Source organism: Periplaneta americana, chromosome 16 (assembly GCF_040183065.1).
Source record: "Periplaneta americana isolate PAMFEO1 chromosome 16, P.americana_PAMFEO1_priV1, whole genome shotgun sequence".
NCBI lineage: Eukaryota > Metazoa > Arthropoda > Insecta > Blattodea > Blattidae > Periplaneta > Periplaneta americana.
Window position 1 is genome coordinate 102,629,606 of NC_091132.1, and position 21,380 is coordinate 102,650,985.

At 33.7% G+C, this 21,380-nt stretch overlaps 1 protein-coding gene across 4 annotated transcripts in view; it reads left to right on the plus strand.

The window, feature by feature from the left end:
- The window catches only part of Cad88C (cadherin 88C), a 488,883-nt gene that overhangs the window by 374,958 nt on the left and 92,545 nt on the right, over window positions 1-21,380 (plus strand). For all 4 annotated transcript variants that reach the window (XM_069812621.1, XM_069812619.1, XM_069812622.1 and 1 more), the window contains 3 exons: window positions 2,842-3,065; window positions 9,518-9,706; window positions 15,997-16,129. In XM_069812621.1, coding sequence (XP_069668722.1) covers window positions 2,842-3,065; window positions 9,518-9,706; window positions 15,997-16,129 — 546 coding nt within the window. The remainder of the gene's footprint in view (window positions 1-2,841; window positions 3,066-9,517; window positions 9,707-15,996; window positions 16,130-21,380) is intronic.

Consider the following 21,380-nt stretch of genomic DNA (forward strand, 5'->3'; position numbering starts at 1 on the left):
TTTCTCCATGGGCTAAATTAAAGCCAGCTGCTCTTGGAATGAGAGGTGTAAGAATGATCAAGCTAGCAGTGAAATAGCCATGCACACCCTACTTCCTGGTGACATAATTTATGTACTACTGAAATTTAAAATCGTTTCTATTCACTGTAAAACTGCAGTATTATGGTGTTAGGTGTACTTTGCAATAATATTTTGATATGATTGAAGTGGATTATCCTAGTGCAGGGCCCCTTAAGCACGGGGCCCGATTGGAATAAATCAGCCCAGTCAGCTTAAAGTCGGCCCTGTTTCTAACATATTAGTACATATGAATTGCTTATTATTGAAAGGTCACATGTCCACTTTTTCGACAAATTGAGTTATGACCACCATTATATTCTTCTTAGTGTAATGCACCGTTTGCTGAACAAAAGGCACAAGTATGTGTAATCTACCGAATGTTACATTGTGAAGAAGTTTCCATTTAATATTGAAAAGGCACATGTTCAGAAATATGATATATTAATAACAAATCTCTTCTTTTCCCATTATTCTTTGCATGATGTACAATATAAAATCTCATGATTTCATTCTTTGTTTACAACAGTTACAAAATGTCAAGTAGTTGAATCATTAGAAAAAGGAGTACCGGGTACCTAGAGATCAGAAGATGTATTTTTAAATTTCACAGTATTCAATTATGGTTTCTGATGCTGTCCCCGGATGGTTGTATATGTTTTAAATTTATATATCTTCTCACCATTCGTGAGCTGCCACAAGGGACAAAGAGTACTTAACCATAGAAATTTTTACAAGTTCATGTAAAACCATTGATTTTGTTTCAACAATGAAATTCCTACAAGTACATAACTGCAAATAATTTTTTTGAGATTAGTGAAAATATACCTATTTTTAGAAAGGTAAGTGTTACAAAAAAGTAAAGAATGCTATTGAACTTAGTTTGATTTCGAATATAGGTGATTCTTCAGGAGAGCAATTGATCCTTTCAATGCAGCTAAGGTTACAATCTGAATAATAGATGAGGTATTCCAAGTCTCTTAAACACATCTTTCATGAAGAGAGTAGCGGTACCTCTGCTCCAACCAGAAGCCCGATTACTTCAAGCTCTTTGAGCTAATATTTTTTGAGGTAATAGGGAATGGTAGGATTGTAGATATTCTTTTTTTCATTATCCACTTCTGCTGGCTGTTGATGGAGTAATGACACACATTCAAGTTACTGCATAGAACTAATGTGATGTATCCTAATGACTTGAAAATACTTTAAAGCAAATCATATTATGGAAAAGTTCCAATAAATAAGAAGAAAGTTGAAGATGTCAGCCAAGTTATGCAGTATGTACTTCCTGAATATCTTCAATTGTATGAAGAAATTCTCCAATGAAGATGATTCAAAACTTCAGAGGATGTGTTTAATGAAGAAACTTAAAAGCTCTAATGCTTTTAAATTGCTTTATTTAAGAAATAAGATATATTGCCATAGCAAAATAATGTTCTTAACAGTTCATTCTTAAATATCTGTAGTGCTCGGGAAAAGTGACACAAGTCAAAAATGTTAATTTTACAGGAGAAGGAAAAAAAACCTGTCTTCACACTGGTTTATGTCAATTTGATTTTCTTCTGTATGAATTATCGTAATGGGAGAAATACTTACGTCTCTTTTCCCAAGCGAGCAGATGTTCCGTAAGTTGTCAATAAATTAATAAAAAAATGTTTGTGGAAATTGACTTATGCCACTTTTCCCAAGCACTGCAGATATTTGTTAGTCAATAATAGTTAAAACACATTTAAGAACATAAAAATTCATTTCATTATGTTTTACCTAGCCTATTGTTTATTATTAAAAGGGCACAAGTCCATCATAAATATTATTTTTTATAGTTAAGTTTTAGTGATGTTACAATTAATTTATGCATGTAAATGTAACTTAACACCTTTGTCGTCGAATAAAAAGTACCGGTATCTGATTACACTACCAAGTACTGTTAGCAAAATAAACAGTTTTTTGCTTCTCCTGTAAAATTGACAAAAGTAGACATGTGACCTTTCAAAAATAATCGATTCATATGTGCTCTGATATGCCTGGATTTCTTCCTCTTAGAAGTGCGTCGTATTTTTGTTGAAATAAACATCGCAACTCTCATATTGACGTTCTGAAAAACCTGGCAAGCCTAGGGATCATATTGACTTAATATGCATTAATTTTTTACAAAAATATATTTCTCATATTTGTTTTATTATAAGAGTGATCAGTTTATGAAATACTGTATAACACGTTTGCTTTTATTTCCTAACTCTTAAGAAATTGTAATGAAGTAAACGGAATGGAAGCAGAAGATAACTGTTTTGTTTTTAAATCCAATATAAGAAAATTAAGCTAAAGAATTGATTTATATTATTTTTTACACGCTTCTAACAATATGAAGAAATTTTACATGCAATGAAGCTTTTTTTATTACATTTGATATTGTAGCATTTTCACAGCAGCATTAAATTTGAAATTTTGGATTCCAAGTAAGGTGTTTCATATTGTTTGTAGCAATGCATTCCCTTTTTATTAATTATTTTAGTGCTGCTTTCAGTGATTAGGTATTTTTGTTTTACTTATTTCTAGTTTAACCATATTTATGACTGAACATATTATGAGCAAATATGATAGAAGGAGGAGGCCAAAACTTTTTGAACAGTAGGCTATATCCAGCATGAGCAAGACGTATTGCAGATGCTAAAGATTGGCTAAGGAATTTGTAGACAAATCATTCAGTGATAAGATACACAACAGAATTTATACTGTGTCTTTAATATTTCTGAAATATTAAACATAACTGCTCTATATTTTCAGGTTTATTCTCAATAGAGAACACTGACTTTTCAACTGCAAGAATTATGATAACGCAACATCTAAAAGGACTTTATGGAAATTATTCGCTTATAGTACAGGCACAGGATCTGGGTATACCTCCAAATTCCGCTGTCACACAGATATCAATATGTGTTACTGATTTCAATGATAATGCACCACGATTCATCAGTCCTCAACACAACACAACCATCAGAGTGCCAGAGGTTTGTTTTGTTATACTAGTGATCAGTTTATGGAATATAACATGTTTGCTTTTCCTAACTGCAGAGTCATCATTTTACCCAGGCTTGCTGTAAGCAGTGCCGTGACAGCAGGCCTGCCAACTTTCCAGCCTCCACATGGGACCGCGTGACTCACACACATTCTTATGCATCAAGATAAATAGAATGAACGGACAAGACTAACTAGCACCAATATTTTGCAAATTAAAATTGTGAACGTGTCTAATATTGCTTACTGTACCTTTTCAAAGAAGCTGTTGAAATTGTTCTCCATGTGCTTCAAGACAGATGTTGTAGCATTGTCACAAATTTTTATTCATACATTGCAACTCTGCTTGCTATTTCTTCTCGTAAGTTATTTTTCAGTTCATATAATGTTCGCAACGCTACACTAATTACTCTGTCACCAAAGACATTAGCAATCGCACAATGAATTCCGAGCTGTCTTGCTGATACACACCATGCATTAGTTCACTGTTCCAATATTATGTATACGTACGAGCAGCATTAATTGTTTCGTAAAAAAAATAGGGCCTATTATGGCACACCACACCCCGACCTTAGGATCATATAGGGGACTTCGGCGTACGAGTCGTGAATTTAGTCTCTTTATGTTGACCAGTACCAATTATTATTTTGACTGTTCACTCGGCCCTATTTTCGTTTTTACGAAACAATTAATGCTGCTCAGTACTCATCCGTAAGTTTGGAACAGTTTTTTCCCCACTTGACTGAAGAAGAGATAAATTTATGACGTGTATCAGCAAGACAGAGCTCGGATTTCATTGCGTGTGAGCTCTGATATCTTTGGTGACAGATTAATTAGTGCAGGGTTGTGGCCCGCTCGACTGTGATTTTTATTTTTGTCACTTTAAAAGTTGGAGTGTATAAATCAAATCCACGAACATTAAATGAACTGCAAAATAACATACGAGAAGAAATAGCCAACATTTCTCAAACAGGGTTGCAACACATGAATGAAAATTTGTTACGATGCCACATCACTCTCGAAGCACAAGGAGAACAACTTCAACAGTTTCTTTGAAAAGATACTAAGGCCGTGTCTCAAAGCTCAAGTCCATACTACACACTAGTGACTAGCAACTAGGTGACTTGTAAACTACTCACTGGGGAGCTTTGGAAATGTATGCTTGAAACATGGCCTTCTTCATAGATTATTTCTCTAAAAACCACGACATCACGGTGCAGCACTGAATTAAGAAGGCAGTGTCCTAATGCAGTTTCATTACGAATTATGTGGAAAAGATTAGGTCTTAATATATTACAATAATGTTTAAAACATTGTACAAAAGGTACTAACAATGCCAGTGTTCAAAGTTAACGTGTTATCCTACATTATATTTACATTATTTCACTTCTAAAGCATTTTCAGATTTCATTACCCCAATTGCTGATGAGGTATCCATGTTTGTTTAGTGAACAAGTCAACAATCGAGCAAGCATTTTCGTTTACTAGCTACTACGGACTTGATTGCTATGCACTATTTAGCTTTGGATCATAACTTCTGACGTCACATCCGGCTATTTAGTCAACAATCTAGTTCACTTCAGCTGAAAATGTAGCTTTGAGACACGGCCTAAGTTAGTCTTGTCCGTTCATCCGATTTATCTTGATGCATAAAAAAAAAGAGAGAGAGAAGGAGGGGGAGTGGGAGGGGGAGGGAGGGGGAGAGAGAGAGAGCCTGTGCGTGTGCGTCTCTCTCTCTCTCTCTCTCTCTCTCTCTCGCGCTGGCTGCCAACTACTGACCATGTGGGGCCTGGAGTATCGGCAGGCAGGCGGGCGGTGTGTGCTTGCAACCACAGCACCACTGAAAGCAAGCCTGGGTAAAATGTTGGCTGTATAACATACTAGAAGAATAGCCAGTATTCGCAAGCAGAGATGTAACATGTGAATGAAAATTTGTTGCGATGCTGCAAAGAATTAACTTTTGACGAATATAGGGTATAAGTTTTTAGTATCCATGATACTATTGCAGCAAAGTGGTTTATAATATGTATGTACCCATAGTAACATTTCCTCAGTATTTCACCATTATTTTCATGTCCATCCCTCACGTAACTTTTTGTGTTCTTTATGCAAGTATTGTATCATATTGCTGATATTATATATATAGTGTAAAATTTACTGGAGCAGATGGGGAGATGATTACTGCCCAGTGTACCAGGAATTCAAGGCCTAAACAGAATTAAATAAAAATCATATTAAAAATATAATTGACCCTTATTTATTTTCACATTTTAATGCACTCTTCAGAAGTAATACAAATTAAAAACATGTTAGTAGGTATAAATTGATTCAGTTTGGATTAACAAAGTAATAAATTGGTTTGGAACAAAGTCATTTACCAAACTACATACCAGTACCCAAAATATTCGAAGATCTTCCAAAACAGCCATTTCTTCAGTATTTTTTATCTCTCCTGTTATTCTCTTACGTCCTTTCCTTGTTACTTCTGTTGCAGCATGACGATCTTTTAGCAACCAAGATTTAACACAGTTGTCAGGGTTGAAGTTGATCAAGACCCAACACTTCTAATAAGAAACAGGTTCCTCATGATTTTAACTAAGAGGAAAGATCTCAGTGGAGAGAAGCCTCACAATACATTGGTAGCTCGAAATTCGAGCATTTCTCGGTTCTCTGATGGAAAATATAACAAGAAAATGTGGGTAGGTAGGCTGCATTGGAGAGACAGTCTCATGTTTTATGAATGCGTACGTCACTGATAGAATTGCTGTTAAGATAAATGTCAGCAGTGACATCTCTTCTTTCTAGATACTCTGAAAACTTTCTGTATCTTAACTATGCTAGGAGTAGCCATCTTGTATGCATTAAACAATATAATAGAGACTGCTGAAACCATTATTCAGAAACAAGAGGAAAGGGAAAGGAATTTGTGGTGGGACAACGAATGTGAGAATGTGATTAAGGAAAAAAATACAGCAAGACAAAAAGTACTACAACATAACACGAGAACAAATCAAGATGACTATAATCAAAAACGGAAGATTGCAAACAAAATCTGTATCAAGAAAAAGAAAAATTGGATTAATAACAAAATAATTGAGGTTGAATCAAATTATCAGAAGAATGAAGCACGGAAATTTTTTTAAAGACATTAATTCCCTACAGCAACAAACAACAATTACACCGACAGTCTGTAAAGATAAATAAGGTAATTTGGTAATGCAAGCAGAACAAGTTTTGAATGAATGGAAGATATATTTTGAAACACTACTATGTTTACCACAAGAAACAACATATCAAGAGAAAATTGTTAATACCCCAGAAACAACACCACCCACACTAAATGAAGTCTGTTACGTTATAAATAATTTGAAAACAAATAAATCTGCAGGATCAGATGGTATACCTCCAGAATTGATCAAGAAATAGGGAAGAACTCTTAAAATAAAAATACATAAACTGTTAACTGAAATTTGGGAAAAAGAACAAATCCCAAATCAATGGTCTGAAGGAATAATAGTCCCGATCTATAAAAATGGGGACAGACTAAACTGTGTGAACTATAGATTAGATTAGATTAGATTAGATTAGGTTAGATTAGATTAGATCTTTATTAGCCGAATAGAATTACAAGCATTCATGGCGTCGTCAGTACACAAGAAAAATGACATAACATACAATATAATACAAAAATAGACTTAATTCTAAATAAATTTAACAGTTTAATATTAAGTGACATGCAAAAAAAGAGAGAAAAAAATTAAAAAAAATACATATAGGACAAGCTTGATCTTCAGTCTCCACTGTTCTACCTAGTATCTTCTCTTTTTGCTTTCCCCTGTCTTTTCTTCAACTCTGAGTTACCTGAAACATAAATGGTCAAGGGCAGTATCAAGAAACGTTAAATTCTAAAATTTTAAATTTAGGTATTCATTTGTGCAAAATGGCATATGTGTTAATAGAATGTTCTTTACCTCTTTTTTGAATTTTCTTATGTTAAGTTCTTTGATTTTCTGTGGAAGTTTATTATATAAATTGCTGCCTCTATGTGATATGCTGTTAAGACTTCTGGTAAGCCTGTGGAAATTCAGATGTATGTTTTGGGATGTTCTGGTGTTATACTCATGATAGGTTGAATTTGTTTTAAAGGAATCTATGTTTTGATGAATAAAGCACACTGTTTCTAAAATATATATGCAGGGTACAGGTAGGATTTTTAGTTCTCTGAAAATTTTTATACTTTCAGTCCGAATAGGAACTTTTTTAATGATTTTGAGTATTCTTTTCTGCAATTTGAGGACTTGTGTCACTTTTGGTGAAGATCCCCAGGTAATAATGCCATATGATAGTATTGAATGAACATATCCAAAATAGACTGATATTAAAAGTTCCATGGATGATATCTTCGCAAGGACACGAAAAGCATAACATAAGCGACTCAGCTTCTCAGTTACATGTTGTATATGCTTTTCCCATGTTAGACTGGAATCTATCCATATACCTAAAAATTTAGAGCATTCTACTTCCTTAATTATGGTATTACTAAGAACTATGTGAATCTGGTCAGTTGGATATTGATTGAAAGATACATATACAGTTTTATTTACATTTAATTAAGATTTATAGACCAATAACATTGCTAAATATAGCATATAAAATATTTGCCTGTATTCTAAATAATAGAGTAATAAACATCATAGAGAAAGACTTGGAGGACGCGCAAATGGGATTCCGAAAAGGAAGATCCACAATTGATAATGTCTTTATACTAAGGCAAATCTTCGAAAAATGTAGAGAATATAATACGGATTTATTGATTATACACAAGCCTTCAACTCAGTTAAAAGAAACAAAATTATTGAAGGATTACAACTATATAAAATTCCCCCGAAAATAATCAGACTGATTAACATAACGCTAGCAAATACAACAGCGGTAGTCAAAATAAATAACAAACTAAGTGACAGTTTTCAAATTAAAAGAGGGGTTAAACAAGGAGATCCGCTTTCTGCAACCCTTTTCATACTAGTGGTGGACCTGATAATCAAACAACTAGAGATTAGAGGTAATATAAGCACAAGATTGGTACAATGTACAGCATATGCAGACGATATATTATTAATAGCAAGATCATAGGAAGCATTAATTGAAAAGCTCGAAACATTAATGGAAGAATCAGCACAATATGGATTAATCATAAATGCAAAGAAAACAAAATTTTTAAAATGTTCAACCAAAAATAATGAACCAGAAAACTTACAGATGGATAATACTATTTTTGAAGGAGTAAAATGCTTCAAATACTTGGGATCAATAGTAAATGAAAAAAACAATATCGAGGAAGAAATTAACTACCGGTATAGAATTGTTATGGCAAATAAAGCATATTTTGCAAATCTCAACCTATTCAAAAGCAAATATGCATCCAAACAAGCAAAATTAAGACTATATTTAACAGCAATAAGACCAATTGCAACTTATGCAAGTGAAACCTGGACCCTAACTGAATTGTCTAAGCAAAAGCTGGTTTTTGAAAGGAAAATACTAAGAAGGATAGGGTATTTGGCCCAATAAGAGATGCAAAGATGCAAACGATGAGTGGAGAATTAGAAATAGCAAAGAGTTAAATATTTTAATACAAAACCAACACATAGTAAACTATATCAAAGCGCAAAGGATGGCATGGTTTGGCCATATCAATCATATGGACGAAGGTAAAACAGTTAAGAAAATAAATAAATGGAACTCCATCAGTAAAAGAGCAAATGGAAGACCAAAAAGTAGATGGAAGGAAAACATAACCAACATAACCATATTTTGCGTCGTGATGACTGCTGCAATATTTTACCCTTTTTAACTATGTTATTTTCATGTATCTATGCTGCACACATGTTCTTCTAATCCTCCATTTAATTGATGGTTTTTGCATTTTAATATTTGGACTCTACATGATGATTAATCACTACAACCACTACACTTTTAAGTGATTATTATTCCATTACTTTGTGATTGTATAGTTATTCATGTAATACTGTATTTAATTCATTTTCTCCACTTTCACATCATGTAATTTATCGTATCTTATTATTTTACCATTTTACTTATGTCTTTATGCGCATAGTATTACTATATGCTACTAGACCTTAAGATGCCATTAATTGGCGAAAGTGCTTGACACGTTTGATTGTGTAATGACCTAATGTAACTTTTATATTATTCTTAGGTTAATAAGACCGTTATTGAAGGCTTATCATACTTATTTCATTTATATGCTAACTTGTCGGACCAATATGCCTCTTAAAAACTGTGTATCTTGTTATCGTATTTGACTTAGATACGCACCTATTTTATATGAGAAAATAATTTATATTTCTAATTTGCACTGATTTACAGTATATTATTCTGTACAAATTTGTCTGTTTTGTCTGAATTTCTTTGATATTAACAGAATGCAACATTGGGAAGTGTTGTGATCCAAGTTCAAGCGATTGATGATGATATTGGACCAAATGCAGCTGTTCGGTACAGATTGAAGCAAGACTCGATGGGAAACTGGCGAACATTTTCCATTGATGAGATGACTGGTGTAATAGTGCTGAAGAAGGAACTTGACAGGGAGAAGCAGAAGATTTATGAGGTAATTCTATTTAGTTTCAAGAAAACATATGTAAAAGAAGTCATTATTATTATTATTATTATTATTATTATTATTATTATTGTCGTCTTCATCGTCATCATAGCCATTATCATTTTCAGGCTTTAACTATGTCATTTAAACATAGAAGATAAAAATAATAAAGTGTTACATTATATATGTACCAGAAGTAATACAGCTGTGTTTCGGATTTGGTAATTTGAAACTGAAGTGTGTGTTTTTGAGCTCATTATAGTTATATTGATTTACTCTGACATACAAATATTGGAAATTCTGTGATTTTGAAGGTCTTTTATACAAGAAGTTTGAAATTATTTATGTTTTATTATTAAGTAAACCCTTAAAAGTACGACAGATTTTCAAAAGGACATAGTCATTTTATATTTTTTATTGGCATGTTACGGACATTGCTATAGGTACAGAACTTCAAGTTAAAATGCTGTGTGACACAGAAGTCAGTTGACAAATGGGAAACATTAATCTAATTGGAAAAACAATTCTACAGAGTAAGTTCAATATCGCAAATGTTCAAAATGTGTTTCATTTACTTGAAGACAGTGCCTCACTCGATTCTGACATTCTTTTATCAGTTTAAGTGTTGCAGGTGGTATGTGCTGGATAACACGGGTGATCCTTTGTTTCAAGTCATCTATAAATGTAGGCTATGAAAAACGTGCTTTTTCACAAATTCTCATAGAAAGAAATCAAGGTGTGTGAGGTCTGGTGACCGTGGAGGCCATGACTGAGGTCCACCTCGTCCAACCCAGTGCACACCGAACATCTCATTTATTTTGGCAAACTGTTAAAGCATAATGTGCCATGGCCCCATCTTGTTGAAACCACATTCTTATCCATTTGTTCAGTGACAAATTGTACAAGACCTCCATTACAATGCCATGCAGCAATTCCCCATATGTGTGTTGGTTTACATTTCCATCAAAGACATATGGTTCCACAACTTATCACATAGTATTCCACACCACGCCATAACTTTTGGAAAACCAGGGTTGTTAGCTTCACACATTCATCTTGGGTTTACTTTGGACCAGTATTGTGCATTTCGTGTACGAGTTTGCCCATCCAGGAAGAATAAGCACTCGTCACTGAACAGAACATGCTGAAGGAAGGATCAATCCGTATGCAAACGCTGTGTGATTCAGTTGCAATATGTTCGCCTCTTGAGTGGATCTTCTTCAACTCTTACTCAACTCAAAATTATAACTCAATAGCTTCAAACAATAAACGAAACAAAACAGAAACTAACTGTAGCATTGTTGTTTACCGTATTATGGCCTACTTCAATTTATGTAGGCTACTACTGTATTCAGTTTACGTAATTCCACAGAAACTAAATCAGGAAAACTGATAAGGAGACAAAAAGTGGAGGATTCTAGCAATACAAAAGGGGAATATGTACTACCAACCTAACAGTACAAATGAAAAAGGTCACTGAGATTACGGACATCTTGGAGGGAACACGTCATTATGTTACTTTGTACAATAATTATTTCAGTTTTACAATTAGTAATGTTCCCCTTCTGTGTCACTTATGACGAAGGATTCTAAACACTGTGCTCTCTCGTTAACAACATTAAACAATAAAGAAAAATAATGGTACCTCCTTTACATGCTATGAAGGCAGATAGGGGCAAGCTCCATGCTTTCATGACCTCTGTTACGTATTTCATTGATTGTAATAATTATGTTTTTATGGTTGTCATGGTTTTTTTGGTACGGTAAATTAAGATTTGAGTGTATGCTCAAGAACAAATTTAGCGACGAGGATTAAAAATAAAATATGTGTAGGCCTATGTAATGGAAGAAGTAGGGAATAATAACGAACCAACTTGCCACAATTTTAAAATTTCTTCAAGTAATATTGGCACTTTTCCTGAATATCGTGCTGGAGATAACTGGACGACTTACCAAGACAGATTGGATCATTACTTCATTATATAGCTGTGTTGTTGATTCTGTTAGGTGAGGAATCTTACAAAAAGCTGAAAGATTTATATAATCCAATATCAACAAGTACTGGTACTAAAATACTAGGCCTATGTAAGTACCGTAATGAATTATGTGCTATTTTGAAAGACCATTTCTCGAAACAATATCCGTGTTTAGAAAAAATAGAATTTTATTCTCATCTATAAAGAGAACATGAAAGTATCAAACTTTGGTTAGCAAGAATAAAAATAAATCTGATGATTGTAGATTTCGACAATTGCCTGAGGAAAAACTTAAAGATAAATTTGTTTGTGAGTTAGTTAAAGGGAAAATATTGGATGGAGTATGTGAAAACTGCGTCTCTTAGAGAACTCCTAGAAGTAGCTCTAAATAGAGAAGCTATCCTGACTTCTGCTATTAAATTCTCAGTGGATTAACCTTATTGATATTGTACAGCTAAATTCATTACAGGAAGGTGGAAAATGGAAGGTTACAGTGCGATCATCAAATTTACAAAATGTTGTTAAATGTAATGCAGGTGTCATTTTGCAAGGGCTTGTACAGTATACGCTCAAAATTATCCCCACTTTCTCTTGTTTTGATCATGAAACTGCAGAAAAAGATTTTGTCATGCTTGCCAGTCAATATGTACCCTGGTATACTCGCTGTATGTCTTGAATAATGCAGTAAAAAGCAATTCTGTGTCAATAAACAATAACTGTGATATATGATCTGGGTCCAGGTGACTCTGTTATAGGCAATTTGTTATCTCGTGAAACCAAATGCTTGCATGCACCATAGCATATAGTAAGAACCTTATGGTGGGAGTAAGTGAGCTCGCTTGCTAGAAGTAGAAGCATAGTGAGGGAGGGAAGATTTTTAGTCCACTTTCTTCACTTTCAGTCCACTGACACGCAGGTAGGTTTCACGAGATACCAAATGGCCTATACAAGACTAAATTTTTGCATATGAAGCTTAAATCAGGTTCACAACTGAGAAACTGAGCCATAGCACTTATTTCTCTCAGATAAAGCATGGTTTTATCTTCACTGAAGTGTAACAAAGCAACATACAGTATTCTAAGCATCTAAGAAACCATATATCATCAACGAAGTTTCACTTCATGTTTATGAAATCAGCATCTGGTGTGCATTTTGAGGTGAAAAGAATAAAATGACCTATGTTTATACTAACATTGATTTATTGCTTACTTATAATGAAGTTTAGTTAGTTTTAGAGAATTGCTTATGATAGAGAATAATGTTTATATTCACAAAATAGTGGCATATAAAAGAAACAGAATTTTCATATACAGAATATCTCTTCTGTGTTGCCAGAAAAATTCAGGAATAATTGTGTGTTCGATGTGGAAATAAAAATGAAAACATTACAGTATGTCTTAAACTGACAAGGAGAATGACGATTCTAGACTGAAAAAAGGGTACCGGTACCAGTACCAGAAAATATTTGGATCTGTCTGTCTGTTCTGTTATTAAGAGGCTAAATTGGTACCAGTAATGCTTTTATCTGTTCAACAAATGCAAAGTTTACATTTCATGAACATTGCTGGAAAAACACAATGATAAGAAACATAATGAAACAATAAATTTTACTCTTCAACCAATATTATTGATGTATGTGGCTAATTATAGTACCATGTCAGTACTAGTACTCAGTAACACGTGATCACAACAATAATATTTACACATTCTTTTGACCATTCCACTTTATGTTCACTTTCAAGTCTATTCCTGTTTTGGTACACAGAATTGATATTCACTAATGCATTGTCCATAATCCATTATATGAACATAGGCCTATGTTCATATAATGTCCCTATTCTACAATGTTCATCGTTTCCAAGCTGATTCATTGTAATCTGGTTTAAGGAACCATAGAAACGCCAAGATGAAATACTAGTGAGTGCTAAATTCATATTCATATTCATAATGGGGACGAAACAGCAAAATTATAATTCATTAAAAGAAGGGCAGACATTTATTATATTATCAATACCAACATTTTTGTTACTGCTATCATTCCTGCAGTAAGAATGGTCAGAAGAATTGAGAAATTATATTCGAAAACTAATGACTGTTTCTTGTGCCGATGAATGATGCAATGAATGTGTTTAGTAGTCTTCCAGATACGATACTGTTAAACACAATGTAATGGAATTGGCGTTGTACATGGAAAAAAAAAACCAAATCAAGGTAAGAAGAAGGGCGAGGCGACCTAGATTAGGATCTGGAATATAGAATGTTTATGATCAAGTTTAGGAAAATTAATAATGCACTGCAAATGCTGTTGAAGGTTCGCATAATAGATAGCATACAATTATCACACACGACGTGTAAATTTGTAAATTCATGAAATTCATTAAGAAAGACCAAAGGAATAATGAAATAACCATTATGCAGTTGGTTAGTGGTCACCAAATGTTAAGACTTCCCATTAAAAAAACCATACACTCTGAATTTACCACAAGTACAGCAGACAGTTCAGAATTATTATGTACTGTACGGTATACAAGAATGAAGACAACATAGGAAATTGTCTGAAGGGCATTAGCTATCGTCTCTAATTTTATGAAAATGGGGAACTGCAACGAAATTAGTAAAATTATATAGCTAATATACTAAAATAACTAATTTTGTAAAAGTTATCGGCATTATAAATTCAGTTTTCAAACCTAATTTAATACAGAAACATACAAGATTAAAGATATACAACATTTTAACACAACCTACTTTAGTCTGTGGATCAAAAGCCTGGACTGTAACAAAAAGCTGTTTAACGTCTAACTACCAACGAAATGAAATTCATGAGGAAAATGGCGTGATACACACTTTGGGATAGGAAATAAAATACAGAAATTTTGGAAGAATTGAATGTCCAACCTATATTAAATTTTCTTCAAATCTATAGAGTTAATTGGAAACAGTATGTCGAGAGAATGACAACAGAAAGATGGCCAAAGGCAGTGCTACATTACTGCCCTTCTGGATAGCGATCTGTTGGAAAACCATTAATAAGATGGCATGCGACCATGAGATCGCAACAGATCACTAGGTCTAGTGCTTGAATTGGATGATGATGATGATGATGATGATGATGATGTAGCTAATATCGTTAAAGGAAATCTCTTTTTACTTCACGTATTTTTATATGCAGGGCTATGCTAATATTGTAATGTTTTTCTTATCATTGACCTTACTCATCATCATCATCATCATCATCATCATCATCATCATCATCATCATCATCATCTTCTTCTTAACAAGTATTAGGCCAAGTGGCCTGTTACGGTCTCAAACTAGAATTTTCAGTCCATCTCTTCTTTGGACGGCCTAGAGATCATTTGCCATATGGATGGTAATGAAGCAGTGCTTTTGGAATTCTGCATCGATTCATTCATTCGAGATGACCCTTCCACTGAAGTTGATATTTGCTGATGAACTGCATAATGGGTTCTATTTGAAGTTCTTGCATTAGGTCCTCATTTTTTTTATGATCCCAGCGAGTATATCCAGCTGTTGCTCTCATAAACCTCATCCCACTTGCTGTTATTCTACTGACATCTTTATTCTTCACAGTCCACGCTTCGCTACCATAGCTTAATACTGGCTGTGCTAAGGTTTTGTACAAGCCTATTCTTGTGTGTCTTTGTACTAGTGAGGGTTTCATGATTTTATTAATGATCCCCATTGTTTTATTATATTTACATATTTTTTCAGCAATATCTACTTCATCATAAGGTCATAGTGTATAGCCAAGATAAGTGAAGGTATTTACTCTTTCTATTATTTTATTATTCATACAGATTTTGCTTGGTACAGGGAATTTCCCACAAAATGACATGATTTTCGATTTTTCAATATTAATTTCCATGTTATATTTTTCACTGACCTTATTTAAATTGTGTACTGAATATTGTAAATGATCTTCAGTTGATGCCATGAGAACTAAATCATCAGCGAAAAGTAAAGCAAAGGTCAATCCGTCCTCGGATGACAAGGACGGATTGACCTTACTCAAGAATGGATATTACCAATATCTATTGGACATCCCATATTTACTAGTTTCTTTTGTGGATTTCAGTAATTATGGACATTATATTATTTGGATTTCTTTATAGTGAACCTCAATTCGTGAACATAAAAAGTGAACATATAATTTATGAACATTAACATGTGGACATCATGTCTGTGTTCTAGTAACACAACAAAGCTTAATAATTTTACAATATTATTTTAAATACCGGTAGTGCAGTTTTGCCCTACATTTACTTATTAAAAAAAAAACACTAAAATAATTTATTCCAGATACGAGTGGAAGCTTATGATCTTGGAATTCCAACTCCATTATCATCAGATCTGGATCTGACAGTCTATGTGAGAAATGTGAACGATTATGAACCCCAGTTCTTGGTAGATGAATACCACATCAACTTCACAGGTTAGTTTCGACAGTAATTAGTACCGGTAATTAGTAATACCTACCTTATTTCGGGTGTAATTTGGAATGCTGTATTGAGTAAAATCAATGTCATCTCACTACAGCTCGTCAAAAAATTGTAATGTAAAATTTTGACTTGTTTGATATCTTAAAGCTTCAAGATCTATGGAAAAAAAAAAAGTGGTGAAAATTAATTGCAAGATTTTTTCATATGGTATATATAAAATGAAAGCTAAAATATACCAGTATGTAATTGTACTAAGTTATATAAAAGTAAATAAACAAAGTGACAGGGGATTCATAGGATCCCTATAATTTTATTGTTTGAAACGCTTATATTCTCAGTCGGGTGTTACTATGATGATTAGATTTATAACGAATTGGTTCTCACTTATAAGTAGACATCGGATTTTTAGGCACTAAAAATTGCAGTTTTAGGCGCCTAAAATAAGCTCAAAATTTGTAAAATTAGGCTCTATTTTAATGAAAATAGGCATTTTAGGCACATCAAGGTATCATACTTATTTCTTTCACTGAAATTTTTAGTTATACACTAAAATACGCACAAAAAAGTATGTTTAAACATTAAAAAAGAATACTATATTATATTTATAAACAGAGCTGCACAAATTTAATATATTGAAACTAATGAAATAATGATTATTGATATCAAGATTACTCATTTTAAGTTATTGAAATTCAGTTCCATGCTCAGACTTTATTATAATTATCTGCACAGTACACCACCAGAATTTTTTCTAAATTCTCCACAGTTAACCTTTGCCTTTTGTCACTGAGAATCATTTTGAAAGCAGAAAAACTTCTTTCAACCGAAACTGATGTGAAAGGCGCAAATTTTAAATTAGGTACAATAGAAACATCAATACTTACTGGAACATTTACACTTTCCCCCGATATCACTCTTGATACTTTTTCCAACAATGAAAATCCTACATTCTTATTTAATACGTAGTCCCACTTATTTTTAACTTTTTTCCCAGTTTCGCCCAAAGCAGAATGTATGTTCACTTGAGCTTCCTTTACTATTGCTATTTGGCTACAAAGAGATTGTTTTTCACGTTCTAATTGTTCAATGCTTGCAGGTATGAAAGAAAAGTTTGATGTTATGTAGGCAATATCGTTTTTCACTCGTGAGTCATTCAGACAATCTTTCACTGCTTTCACACACGCTGCACTATCAGTTTCAGGTAATTTATCAATAACTGTGACCACTTCTTTAAAATACTTAGAATAATACACCACTGACTGAATCCAGGTTCCCCATCGTGTAACAACCGGCTGAGGTGGGAGTGGGAGTGGGATATCTGGAAAGTTCTCTCTGAATATTGAAATCCTGGATGGAGCTTTACAAAAACATTTTTTTGTGTTAGAAATAAACGAATTGACAAGAGGAAATTCATTCCGGATTGTTTCAGAAACCCTGTGAAGGCCATGTGCTAGACAGGTTACATGTGTGAGGTTAGGATAAAATGTTTTAAGAAGTGGAGCTGCAGCAACCATGTATGAGGCAGCATCAGTACAAAACAACAGAACTTTAGAATCGTCTATATTACCTGAGTATAAAGACTGTAGGCCTTTATTTACAAAATAAGCAATGGCTTGGCTATTCACTTTCGAAAGTTCCTTAACACATACGAGGTGTGGAATCGAAGGTCCATCAGGACTAAGTTTTCCCAGGGGCGTATACTGGTTAAAGGGTTTGGGCTACCGCTGACCCTATTATTACACAAAATATATCTAACAATTACTTTAATATTAATTACTATGGTAAAACTAATAATACAAAATTATTACATTATGTTATATTATAAACTTTTTCTTTTGTAATTTCCTTGGGCTACCGCCGGTAGCCCCGGTAGCCCGCAAAATACGCCCCTGAGTTTTCCTACTACCATATTTGCTATATACCTATTCATAGGATCTGAGGTTTCATCCACAGAGAACCATATGTAAGAATCACCTATATCCTCCCGAATGGAAGCTAAAGTTTCATTGTATATTCTGTCTAAGTAATTTTTTCTTAGGGTCGACTCAGATGGGATATTTTGTTTGCAGTATTTTGGAAAAACTGTCTTAAAACCGGATTTTCAATTGCATTCCAGGGAATGTTAGCAGCAACAAACGCTCTGGTTAAATCAGCATAGAAATTGCTGCTGAGATTGGATGAAGTAGGCTGTGTCAGTAAAGTTTGTTGCAGTTGATTTTTCTGCTGAGCTTTAGCCTTATGAGCCGCTCCTTGCACATGCTGCTTTAGGTGGCACTTCTTTTCTTGCGAAATCTAAAAATGTAAAGTAAACTGAATTAAAATAAAATCCTAATTGTTGTATTGCCGTATTTCTATCACAAAGTTAGTGGGTTCGAACAATCAAAATTTTAATGACCTGCAAATACTTTAACTATCGGAATTTAAAAGGTTAAAGTGTAGTGGTCTTAAAAAGAGCTATACCTCAGGATAGCTCAGTCAATGTATAAATATTATAGGCCTACTCATTAAAATTAATAGAATTTATATATTTCAACTATTGTTACATACCTGTTTGCTACAAATCTTGCAGAATATTATTTTTCCATCATAAGTGAATTCTGAATATTCTGTTAGCCATTGCCGGATCAATGTAGATTTTGCACTTATATTTTTCGGCATTATCGCGTTAAACTTCACAGGAAAACGTCCTACCGCTCAAAACTTCTCAACACAAATAAGGTGAGGGAAAGAGCAACTGTTAACGAGCATTCAAATGAACCGTTGTTATTGAGATTCAATTGGACAAAAATACAAAGTTCCACTTATTGTTGCATTTCCTGGTAGTGTTAACACTAGGAGGGCCATTCTTTTAAATATTTTGTAACGGTTTACCCTACTAATTCGCAGTTTCACGACTTTTCATAAATATTTCAAAAACACTCTTTCTCCAAAAATTGTGATTTTATGACACTCTGAAGGGCAGTACAGCTAATCGGTTTCAGACCGAAAACAGTCATTTTTATAGTATAGTATATCTCTGAATCGGTAGCAGCACATGTTGTGATTGTTGCCTGCTTCAAAACTAAGGTTGGTTCTTTGTCGGCATTTATGCCTCCAAACATGTTAAATTCGGTGAAATCTATTGCGAGTGTCGTGAGATTCAAAACATTTTGTTTCCTTTATCAATGGTTTCATGGCCGGTGTGAAGCAAACTTTCCACTTTTTAAATGCCTTAAATTTCGCAGTGAATGCATGTATAAATTATAAAAAGTAAGAGTAAAATGCGAAACTTTACAGTGAGTTAGGCATTTTTAGGCGAATATTAACAGATTAGGCTCTAATAACCGTTTTAGGGCATTTTAGGGCACTATAAAACTCTTTGAATACCTTTCAATTTCCATGAAACACAAATATTAATAATTATTTTTACTTTTCTCCTAAAGAAACAAAATAGGCATTTGCCCTAGAATCCGATGTCTGCTTATAAGGATTGTGAAATGATTGAGAATGAAATAAATTTATTGACATTTATGTGTTATATTATTAATGATTATTCTTCCTTTATTTCTTTATTGAATATATAATGTACCGTATACAGTATCTGTAATATGTGGAGATTAAGAGAAAGGCAGAAAATAGGAAAGACTGGATAATGTTGGGTTTGCAGTGAAAGACCTGTCTTTGGGCAGAACACTATGAATGAATGAATGAATGAATGAATGAATGAATATCTGTAATTACAATTATTTAAATAATTGATTAAATGGCGATCTTACTCATGTTAATTATGTAAGCCACAAATGCTTACATAATTAACACGAGTAAGATCGCCATTTAATCAGTTATCTATAATCAAGTGTTAAAAGTAGTGTATGAAAGATTCAACATGGATTACAAGTATTTAAAATGGAATTACTGCATTTTTCATCTGAATGATATGTTGCTAAGCAAGTGACTTCAGAATAGTGTATATAACTCATTGCCGTTACTAAGTAACTGATGTGAGAATAGTGTGACGCAAGTCATTGTCGTTGCTAAGCAACTGACGTCAGATGTTGAAATTTTCGTAATATTTTAATCATTTGAAACTCGATCATAAACATTTCGAGGTAGGTAAAAGTTACTGAAAAAAAAAAAAAAAAAAACTTTAGTTACCAGTCAGTGGCGGTTCCTCGGGGGAGGGAAGGGAGGAACGTCCTCCTCACATTTTATTCAAATAAAATATGTGCCTTGAAATTCGAGGAAGCTTCGATAATTTTTAAGTTCACAGCTATAAGAAAAACACGGTTGATCGAGTTTTAAACGACTCGCGCTCATGTGCTGTAGAAAACTATGAGAAAGACGCGAGATTGTCTGTGTAGAGGAAAGGAACTCCATTCCTCCTCTACTGCAGTTAACACACATAGACAACAGTGCACTAGCGGCCAGAGAAAGAAGCAGAGTTTTAAAGCAAGTAAATGAACGGAGAGGGAGGAGATCCTCCTCTGAATCAGTCATGGGCAGGAAATAGAAACCGACTGATTGTGCAGCAAACTCGCTACCGCTGCCACCTAACGATGTTGCATTCAACCGGACTATAACACATCTAGGAGGAGACACAACAAAAACAGTTTTAACGCAACGCTATGAAAGACACCATGTAAACTTTTTTTAAAATTATAAATCAAAAATATTATTCATTGCACTTTATATAGGCTACTATTCATGGTTTGAAACTTTCGTGGATATTTGAAAGTTAAAGTCGGGTTTATGTAAAACAAAGAGGAAGTAGTTCTACGTAGTTGGCCCCTGAAATTCACTTCTATTCATTGTTTACTAGACAGGGCAACAGCCAAGTTGTCAGTTTTGTACAAATATATTGAAACTGAAAGTAGGTACTCCAAACTACATCATTTTTAACATAAAAAATTAATCGGCCACCGGCAACTTTGAATAATAATGATAGTATGACAATACAAGAACTGACATTCTTCAAAGCAAGTGATACTGAACTTGTAAAATGTACATGTGGCAACACAGACCACGTGGGTGGGTGCAGTGTTCTCGCTTTCCTCAGATTATTTCCCATTCCCATTTCCATATCCGTAAAATGGTTCTGGTTACGAGTTAGTAGATAGTCTCCTCTTCCAACACATGTGATGCTGTAGTGTGCTCGAAAAATGCTACGAGGTTGTGAATTTCCTTGTAATTGTTAATTTGCGCAATTATTCAACAATGAATGGAAGTGAAAACATAATATATTTTGGACAATTTAGGAAACTCAGT